This window comes from Cajanus cajan, chromosome 10, assembly GCF_000230855.2.
Source record: "Cajanus cajan strain Asha chromosome 10, NIPB_CcT2T_4, whole genome shotgun sequence".
NCBI classification, from domain to species: Eukaryota; Viridiplantae; Streptophyta; class Magnoliopsida; order Fabales; family Fabaceae; genus Cajanus; species Cajanus cajan.
In genome coordinates, this window is record NC_138526.1 from 3706763 (window position 1) to 3717467 (window position 10705).

The 10705-nt window shown below is 33.8% G+C and overlaps 1 protein-coding gene across 1 annotated transcript; it reads left to right on the forward strand.

The window, feature by feature from the left end:
- Nucleotides 1-693: 693 nt before the first annotated feature.
- LOC145952277 (uncharacterized) lies at nt 694-4733 on the forward strand (the record flags this gene model as incomplete). The annotated part of the gene is made up of 1 exon (XM_083064612.1): nt 694-4733. A coding segment is annotated over exon 1 (2541 nt), but the record flags the coding sequence as incomplete, so codon positions are not given.
- Nucleotides 4734-10705: the final 5972 nt, after the last annotated feature.

Below are 10705 nucleotides of genomic sequence, written 5' to 3' on the forward strand. Positions count from 1 at the left end.
ATTCTTCCTTAAGTGTACATCTTAGTGGAATCCAATCTCTTTGAAGAAGATCCTAGCATTGGCGAATTCAAGGAGGAGAGCAACGTCCACTTCTCCTAGTCTTCTCCATCATTTTTGGTATCAAGAGCAAGGTCTTCAAGGAGATAAGTGTTCTTGAGTTTTGGTCCGTTTGTTTTTGTGTTCATTGTGTTCTCATTGTCTTCTTTGAGTTTCTATTCGGATCTATATGCTTTATATCATATTTTGTTCCATAGATCCATTGGTTGATTGATTTTTTGATTTTCTCCTTCAATCAACTTGTTAGGACCTATTAGCTTGTGCTTGTTTTTGATTTTAATGTTGAGTCTCTCCATTCCTATTATGTGTCCGTGATTGGACTGCATACATTGCATTTAGATTTTGGTTTTTAATCCATGTTTTGTCTTAGTGTGTTTGTGTAGTCTTTATATGTCTTAAAATTCCTTGAATAGCATGTTGAACTAATTTTCTTTTGTGTCTTGTTCATCAATTTGTGTTCTCGGTTTTGCTTCTCTTTTAGCTACCTATATGTGCTTTTTCTTTTGCCTTATTGTGTTCATAACTTGCTATTAGTTATAGTAAGTTTCTTTAGAGTTAGGTTTCTATTGTGTTCTTAAGTTTTCAAATCACATTCCATTGAAAAATCTTCTAAAAATTTTTGTGACTCAAAATTTCAAGTGTATTCCTAATTCTAGTGCACTCTTTTTGTGGATTCCAATTTTAAAAAAAAAAGTGAGTTAAGAGGCTAGAAAACAGAGTTCAAAACAGAGCCTAAAGACCTAAAAGCTCCAAAGAAAAGAGTTCAAAAGGAATCCAAACCAAAACCTAAAGATTAGTGCACTAGTTTCTCATTTTCACTTGAAATTTGACCTAATTTTTGGCTGATTTGTATTCTCGGTTTCTATAGCTTGGAATCATTGAAAAATTTGAAACAAAAGGCAAATATACTCTCTGGACTCTTAATTTGATACTGGAAAAAGAAAGAATTAAAAAAAAATATAGAAAAAAATTTATAAAGAAAAAGCCGAGAGGTGTACAAGCTGAAAAATCCACTTGATTCCTTGTTATTGTTTTTGCTACTACTTGTGCTATACTTATCCAATTGATTTCAAATTTTTTTTGTTTTGTTCATCTACTCTAGTACCTATCTAGGAACATTCCTAACTGAGTGCTAGCTTTATTTGGAGTCTTAATTTTCAGTTTTATTTGTTGAACCTCTTTGTGTCTTGTCATATACACCTATTACTCTTGTTTTTGGTATAAGCTTTTTAAATTGTGCTTTTGTTGCTTGTCTTGTTTTCTTTCTTTAAATTCCCTGTGCTGGAAGTGGCCTCAAATCCTTGTTCAAGGATCAAGCATTGCTCAACAAAGAGTAGGAAAAGTTTGGACACTAAGACCTAAAAATTTGACCTAAATTAGTGACCAAAATTTCTCCTAAATTTCCTTCACTTGAGTGACCAATCCCTTCACCTTGTGAGGCAGCCACATTAACCTCTTTGTTGTGTTTCTTTTGCAGGTCCAGGAGCATTATTTTGAAGGATTAGTGGCGGATTAAACACTTGATTAAGTGTTGGAAAATTTGGACAACAATCCGTCACTAATTGGTTGCCAAAGCCGCCACTTTATTGTTTTCCTAGGCTAGTTTACATTTTTGCCAAATCTTTTGTATTTTAAACCAATTTGTAAAGCTTGGAGGGAGTATTAAGAAGCTGGTCAGGTATATCTAACCCTTGATAGCCTTCTCACGTGTAGTACTAGTGGAAGTGGCTTGGAAATTTCATATGTTTCAAGCTTCCACTTAGGGTTATCCGACTAGCTACTTGTTTTTTGCTTCCTTTAAAGTTTCTTGTCTATAATTGTGTTTACTTAGTTGCTTAATTTCGTCTAGACTTGTGTAGATTTGATTGTTCACGTTTAGTTTAGTCTTAAATACAAACAAATTGTGAAAAAGCATTCAAAATTTTTGTGAAAAATTTTGGGGAATTGAAAGTACCACAAAGGAGTTTAGTGATTTCCACTTGAAAAGGCTTGGTTATTAAGTGGCTCTTTGTAGCTCACCTCCCTTGATAGTGCAACTTGTACACTTAGACTTCCAAGTGCTATTTTCATTCCTAGAAAATCTCAAAAATATTTTATACCTTTTTGCATAGCATATAAACTCTTATTGCTTAATCATGAGTCAACATTCTCAAAGTAGTAGTGACTTTCAATCTCCTAAAAGTTTTAAAAGAATTGTAAAGGAGGTTGAAGCACTAAAACTTTGGAAGCAAGATGAAGTACTTCAAAAACAAAAAGAAAAACTTGAAAAAGAAGTACAAATCATGGCTTTAGAACAAGAGATTCAAATGATTAAGCAACGAGAAGAAAAACTTTTGAAAAGATTAAATAAAAATAAAAGTCCAAAAGGTTCTTCTAGGAGCTCAACCAAGAGCTCCCATGATTCTCAAAGTCAAGAAAATGATGGTAGTTTGAATTTGGATGCATACTACCAACCAACACCTAGGAGAGTCATTAAAGAACACAAAGTGAGGGAATCAAGGGTTGATCTCCCTTACTTTCATGGAAAAGAAAATGTGGACGCCTACTTAGATTGGGAGATGAAAGTGGAGCAAATCTTCACTTGTCATCAAGTAGGTGAGGAAAGAAAGGTTCCTTTGGCCACCCTAGCTTTTCAAGGACAAGCCATGTATTGGTGGACATCCTTGGAAAGAGAGAGAAGACTTCATAATGATCCTCCCATCACTTATTGGAATGAATTGAGGAGTGCTATGAGAAGAAGGCACATACCTTCCTATTATAGTAGGGAGCTTATGGATAAGCTCCAAAGACTCCAACAAAAGAGTATGAGTGTTGAGGAATATAGACAAAAGATGGAGTTGTATCTCATGAGGGCTGGTATAAGGGAAGAGGAAAGGTTGACCATTGCTAGGTTTTTAAGTGGTCTTAATTTTGACATAAGAGATAAGGTTGAGCTACTCCCTTATAGGGACCTTGATGATTTGGTCCAACTTTGTATAAGGGTGGAACAACAAAATTTGAGAAAAAGCTCTTTTAAAGGAAAAACTCAATCTAGCTCTTATGTTAAGAAGGACTACAAGAGGGAGGGTCAATTTGACTCTTCTAAGAAACTTGGCAAGGGATTTGAAAAAGAAAAAGAAGGTGAAAAAGATAAAAATAAAAATATTGTCACTTCTAGTAGTAAAACTAGTGACATCAAATGCTTTAAGTGTCTTGGGAGAGGCCATATAGCTTCTCAATGTCCAACTAAAAAGGTAATGATTTTAAGAGGACAAGACATTTATAGTAGTGTTGACGAAACTAGTTCCACTACTTCTAGTGATAGTGAATCAAGTGAGGAAGACCATCAAGTTGAAAGTGCATATCCTTATGATGGTCAACTTCTCATGATTAGAAGGCTTCTAGGAAGCCAACCTCATGAATCTCACCTTTCACAGAGAGAGAACATTTTTCACACAAGGTGTAAAATTTTTGATAATGCTTGTTCTCTTATTGTGGATAGTGGGTCTTGTTGCAACTGTTGTAGCACAAGGTTGGTTGAGAAGCTTAATCTTATTCCTATTCCCCATCCGAAACCATATCAACTTCATTGGCTTAATGAAGATGGGGATATTGTTGTTGACAAGCAAGTGAAAGTCAAGTTTTCTATTGGTAACTATGAAGATCAAGTGGTTTGTGACATAGTTCCCATGGAAGCTTGCCATATTTTGTTGGGAAGGCCATGGCAATTTGATAAGAAAACCATGCATAATGGCCTTACCAATGAAATCACTTTCACCCACAAAGAAAAGAAATTTGTACTTCATCCTTTGTCTCCTTCACAAGTGATAGAGGATCAAGTACAAATGAAATTGAAAAGAGAAGAAGAAAAAAAAAACTTGATTAAAAAAAAGGAAAAGAAGCATAAGTCTTCAAAGAAGAAGGAAGAGAAATCTTTAGAAGAAGTTCAACAAGAAACTTTAAAACAAACCTTAATTGTTGAAAAGCCTTCTTACCTTCTTCTTTGTAAAAGTGTGCTTCAGTGTCATAATTTAAACATTGGACTTAGTTCTTTACCTCGTCAAGTTTCTCATTTATTAAAAGAATTTGATGATATATTCCCTAGTGAAGGTCCAAAAAGCCTTCCTCCTTTTAGGGGTATAGAACATCAAATTGATTTTGTGCCTGGGGCTAGTCTACCCAATAGACCAGCCTATAGGACAAACCCTCAAGAAACTAAAGAGATAGAGAACCAAGTCCATGAATTATTGAATAAAGGGTGGGTACAAAAGAGTTTGAGTCCCTGTGCTGTGCCTGTATTGTTAGTGCCCAAGAAAGATGGAAAATGGAGAATGTGTTGTGATTGTAGGGCCATTAACAATATCACAATCAAGTACAGGCACCCAATCCCTAGACTTGATGATATGCTTGATGAATTACATGGTGCCTCTATATTTTCTAAAATTGATCTTAAAAGTGGTTATCACCAAATAAGAATTAAAAAGGGTGATGAGTGGAAAACTGCTTTTAAGACCAAATTTGGATTGTATGAGTGGCTAGTTATGCCTTTTGGTTTAACTAATGCACCAAGTACATTCATGAGGCTTATGAATCATGTCTTGAGAGAATGTATAGGAAAATTTGTTGTTGTTTATTTTGATGATATATTAATCTATAGTAGTTCTCAAGATGATCACTTAGGACATCTTAGAGAAGTTATGATGATCCTTAGGGAAAACCAATTATTTGCAAATCTTGAAAAATGTACTTTTTGTGTGGATCATGTGGTTTTCCTAGGGTTCATTGTAAGCAAAAATGGGGTTCAAGTGGACCCCGAGAAAATCAAAGCCATTCAAGAGTGGCCCAAGCCTAAAAATGTTAGTGAAGTTAGGAGTTTTCATGGACTAGCAAGTTTTTATAGAAGATTTGTGCCTAACTTCTCTAGCATTGCTTCACCCTTGAATGAGCTAGTCAAAAAAGATATTTTATTTGATTGGACTTCAAAGCATGACCAAGCATTTCAATTACTTAAAGATCAACTTACTAATGCACCCATTTTAGCTCTACCAAATTTTGAAAAGACTTTTGAGCTAGAATGTGATGCATCAGGAGTTGGCATAGGAGCTGTGTTATTGCAAGGAGGACACCCCATTGCCTATTTTAGTGAAAAACTAAAAGGTACCTCCCTCAATTACCCAACCTATGACAAGGAGTTGTATGCATTGGTTAGAGCTTTACAAACTTGGGAACACTATCTTGTGTCCAAAGAGTTTGTCATTCATAGTGACCATGAGTCACTTAAGTATTTAAGAGGTCAAGGTAAGTTAAATAAGAGGCATGCCAAATGGTTAGAGTTCCTTGAACAATTTCCATATATCATTAAATTCAAGAAAGGAAAATCAAATGTTGTAGCTGATGCTTTATCTAGGAGACATACTTTACTTGTGTCTCTAGGTACTCAAATTCTTGGATTTGATAATATTAGGGAGTTGTATGAGGAAGATCTTGAGTTTGATGATAATTATAAAAAATGTCAACAAAAAGCTTTTGATGGTTTCTATATGGTTGAGGGGTACTTGTATAAAGAAGGAAGGTTATGCATACCCCAAGGATCCATTAGGAAATTATTAATTAAAGAGAGTCATGAAGGTGGGCTTATGGGGCATTTTGGAGTTGAGAAAACTCTTAGTTTGCTAAAAGAAAAATTTTATTGGCCCCATATGCGAAAAGATGTCCAAAGGCATTGTTTTAGATGTTTGGCTTGTTTACAAGCTAAGTCTAAAGTAATGCCTCATGGTACATACACACCTTTGCCTGTTGCTTCTTCTCCTTGGGTAGATATTAGCATGGATTTTGTGCTAGGTTTGCCTAGAACCCAAAGGGGAATGGATTCTATCTTTGTGGTAGTGGATCGTTTCAGTAAAATGGCTCATTTTATTCCTTGCCACAAAGTAGATGATGCAAGCAACATAGCAAAATTTTTCTTTAGAGATGTGGTTAAACTTCATGGGCTTCCTAGGACTATAGTTTCAGATAGAGATACAAAGTTCCTAAGCCATTTTTGGCGTGTCTTGTGGTCAAGACTAGGAACCAAACTCCTCTTTTCAACTACTTGTCATCCTCAAACAGATGGCCAAACTGAGGTAGTGAATAGATCTCTATCTACTATACTTAGGGCAGTCCTAAAGGGTAATCACAAATCTTGGGATGAGTTTTTGCCCCACATCGAATTTGCCTACAATAGGGTAGTTCACAAAACTACCAATATTTCTCCTTTTGAGGCTGTGTATGGGTTTAATCCTTTAACTCCTTTAGATTTGATACCTCTTCCTAATATTGAACATTTCATTCATAAGGAAGGGGCTTCAAGAGCTGATTTTGTCAAGAAACTTCATCAAAGGATTAAAACTCATATTCAAAATCAAAATGAGAAATATGCAAAACAAGGAAGTAAAGGCAAGAAGTCTATGATCTTCGAGGAAGGTGATTGGGTTTGGCTTCACTTAAGAAAAGAACGTTTTCCAAATCAAAGGAAGTCCAAACTCAGTCCTAGAGGAGATGGTCCCTTTCAGGTCTTGCAGCGTATCAATGATAACGCTTATAGACTTGATTTACCCTCTGATTATGGAGTCAGCACCACTTTTAATGTTAGTGATCTTAAACCTTTTGTAGGTGCTAGTGATGATGAGGAAAAGTCTTCAGATTCGAGGACGAATCCTTCTCAAGAGGGAGGGAATGATGGAAGAGCATGGGCTAAAGGCCCAACCACTAGAGCAATGGCCAGGAGGTTACTTGAAGATTTGACTGCTTCAGAGCTTAGTGGGCCCAATGGGCTTGGTGGGCCTAGGGTGCTTCTCACTTGGACTATGATTGAATGAACACCATGTTTGAATGTATTTTCTTAGCATAGGAATTTACTTTGTTGTTGGTCTTGTATTTTGACCATAGATTAGGGTTTAGGTGTATTGGGCTTAATTTTGGGCTTCTTGGGCTTTGGGCTTTTGATACCCAATATTGGGCTCATTCTCCTTCTTGTATTTTTTCCTATTCATTGTATTCACTAGACCATTGTATTTTGGTCATTAGATTAGGGTTTAAGGAGGATTAGTAGTTCATTTGAGTTAGGACAAATTAGGTTAAATTTAGGATGGATTTAAGTTGCATTTAGGTCACACTTTTGGCACCACCTTGGCTTCACAAGTGTGACACCGAAATGCAACCCTAAATACATACTAAATTCAACTTAATTTGCATTTAGCTACACATGACCGGTTATGCACATGTGACACAAGGTTTGAATTCAAATTTGAATTTGAATTCAAACCTTGGCGCCAACATGTGACCTATCATGTGGCGCCAAGTGGCTTCCCAAAATTCGGTGACCTATATGATCCCTCCTAAAACAATTTGTATTCACTTTGATTCATATTGAAATTTGAGAGCCATTGGCCGAGTTTCTATCTCAAAGTCTTCTAGCTTCTCACCTCAAAACCCTAGGAGAGTTCCATTCTTTCCTTCTCTTTGAAGTGAGTAGTCCATTGTTTCTTGAGCTTGGATACTTCCCTCCATAGCTTAGGAACCTCAAGTCCGAGAATCATTCTTCCTTAAGTGTACATCTTAGTGGAATCCAATCTCTTTGAAGAAGATCCTAGCATTCTGGATTCCCTTTTTCTTTCTCTCTCTCTCTCTCTCTCTCTCTCTCTTTCTCTTTCTCTCTCTAAGTTTTTACCTTCTCATTTATAATTTTTTTTTCACCACATTCCTCCTATTTATAGGCATTCAGGGGTACCCAGAAAGGCCCGTGGAACGGCCCGTTCTGGAGCCATTCGTTATATGCAAAATTTACAACTGGAACGACCCGTTCTAAAATCAGAATGGTCCGTTTTCAAAAATCAGAATAGTCCATTCTCAAATTAGAACGGCCCGTTTTGGGGTTCATTTTAACACACATTGACCATAATTGAAACGGCTCGTTTCTAAGTTAGATTTTTAGGCTTTTTTAGAATCTTGGAACGGCCCGTTTCACTTTGGGAATGGCCCATTCTAGAATAACCAAAATTGGCTTCTTTACTAATTTGGAATGACTCATTCCACTTTTGGAACGACCCGTTCAACTACTTCAAAAATAGTTTACTTTCATCGTTTGGAGCGACCCGTTCCACTTTTTGGAACAGCCTGTTCTAGCCTAAAAAGACCCAGAATTTTATATAAAAATTTTCATAAATAATTTAAATTATTACAAACCTTTACAATATTCTATAAAAACCCTTTAATCAACTAAAATAACTATAAGAAAATAATCTTCATAAATATAAAAATAAATAATAATTAATATTGTATTAGTAGATAATTCAGGGTGTTACAAATATAATCTAGTTGGATGCAAAATAGTTTCAATCTAGCTACAAAAGATATTACCAAACCAAAAGCCTTCAAAACTTGAAGGAGAAACCTCTGATCTAAAGTATCAAAAGCCTTTCGAATGTCAAACTTGATAGCAATGTTGCCATCAAAGACCTTTAGATCTAGAAAATTGATTGCTTCTGACGTAATTTAAATACAATATGAAATATGATGATCTTTAATGAAACCATGTTGCTAACTAGATATAATTTTGGGGAAATGGGTGAGAGAAAGAAAGACAAAAACCCTAATGGTGTATTTGGATGAGAAATTTTACAAATTCAAGAAATTTAAAATTCTTTGTATTTAAATTACTTTGATTTCAATTTCTATCATTCTTAAAATATTTTGTTTGGATAAGTCAATTCAATTTTTAAAAAATTTTAAATTGTTAATTTGGATATGATAATCTGATTCTACCATGGTAAAATTGATTTTAAAAATATATTTATATGTTGAGATTTTTAAATAAAATTTTATAAAAATAAATATTAGCCAATTTTTAAATATTTAATAATTTAAAAAATTAATATTAGATAATATTTAATAATTTTTAAAGTATTTTTGAATATTCAATAATTAAAAATATGAAGAGATAAAATAAAATATATAAGTGAAATAAGGAAAAAAAAATATGAGGAATTTCAAATTCTTACTTTTTTTGGAGAATTTGAAATTCTACTATTTTAAGAAATTTCACAAATGCTTGGATTTCAAATTCTTTTTAAATTCTCCATCCAAACAAAGTATTTCACCTTAAAGAATTTGAAATTCTTCAAACAAATGAATTACTCCATTTAAATTACCCATCCAAACACACTCTAAATTTGTCAAATCACGTTAATGCCTTTCGGTATTTGTATTTGGGCCTCCAGGCTATTTCTATGCCATGCCATATTGTTTTGGGCTTTATACTTTACCCATTTTTACTTGGATAAAACTTACACTCACACTTGGCAAGAGAGAAATTTTTAAATATAATAAATTATTAATAAATAGAATAATATTTCACTATAATGTAAATTATTTATCATAATTATAAAATATAATTTATATATTTTAAATATTTATTGATACAAATTTAAAATATGATTCATATATTCAAACATAATATATGCTTATATATAATTTATTATAATTTTTAATTATATATAATAAATATTTAGTCTATGCATTATATAGGCTAAAATACTAATATTATTAAAGTATATTTATTTCTATAATTTAATAGTATTTTTTATTAGCCAAAAGAAATACATTAAGGAGGTACTAGGGGTCCAAATACACAAATATTGAGAAATAAGAAAAAAGTTACAAAAAATTTTATACTACTCCAAAGTTTTATATTCCTATATAAGTAATACAAATTATTGTTGCGTTGTGGTATAAAACATGTCTTGCACGTGAGTCATTGCATGTTGATCATGACATCCATGTGCCCTATTACAATCATCGAGTATTCAATTACACGGAAACCCATAGAGTCTGTCATCCATGTGTCCAATTTCTATCATCCCGAATGTGTTGTAACTCAGACCACATGACACCTAAGCATCAAGTAGTACCATCTCTAAAGTGCAATACAATAGCTTTGACCTTCCATCAAATTTTTGTGATTGTATAAGACCCCTTACTTCCCATAAAGGAGTACCAAGGGAACTCCATCCCGTTTACAAATTACAACACTAGGACACATGCTTGATGCAAGAAAACAGGATCCATAAGCCAATTAACATACAATAATTGATCCCTCTTCAGATCCACACACAACCATTCCAAGATCGATATTTAATAGCCTCAAAAATTTCCATTCAATCCAACATCTCATTATTAAAAACAATACGGTTCCTATGAAGCCATAAACTCCATATCACAAAAATCCAAATAGTTATGAATATCCTTCCATGCTTCTTCCCAAATGCAAATCCACCAATACTTAATAATAATTCATCCAACCTATTAGGCAGACACGTTGAAATACCAGTGAAAGACCAAATACCAGATTTTACATAAAATTCTACGGTGTAAAAAAAAAAAGATGACATACGTTCTCTGCCTCATTATTACATAAAGCGCAAAAATCATTAATAATAGGAATACCATGCCTTGCTAAACTTGCTCGAACTGACAGTGAATTCAACAATAATTGCCACGCAAAAAACAATTGCTTTCTTTGATATTTGTTAACACTTATTTATTTATTTTTAATGAAATGAAATAATATATTTTATCTTAAAAGGTAGCATTTTTTTAACGATTCTTTGTTTACTTTTTTTGTTGAAGTTGT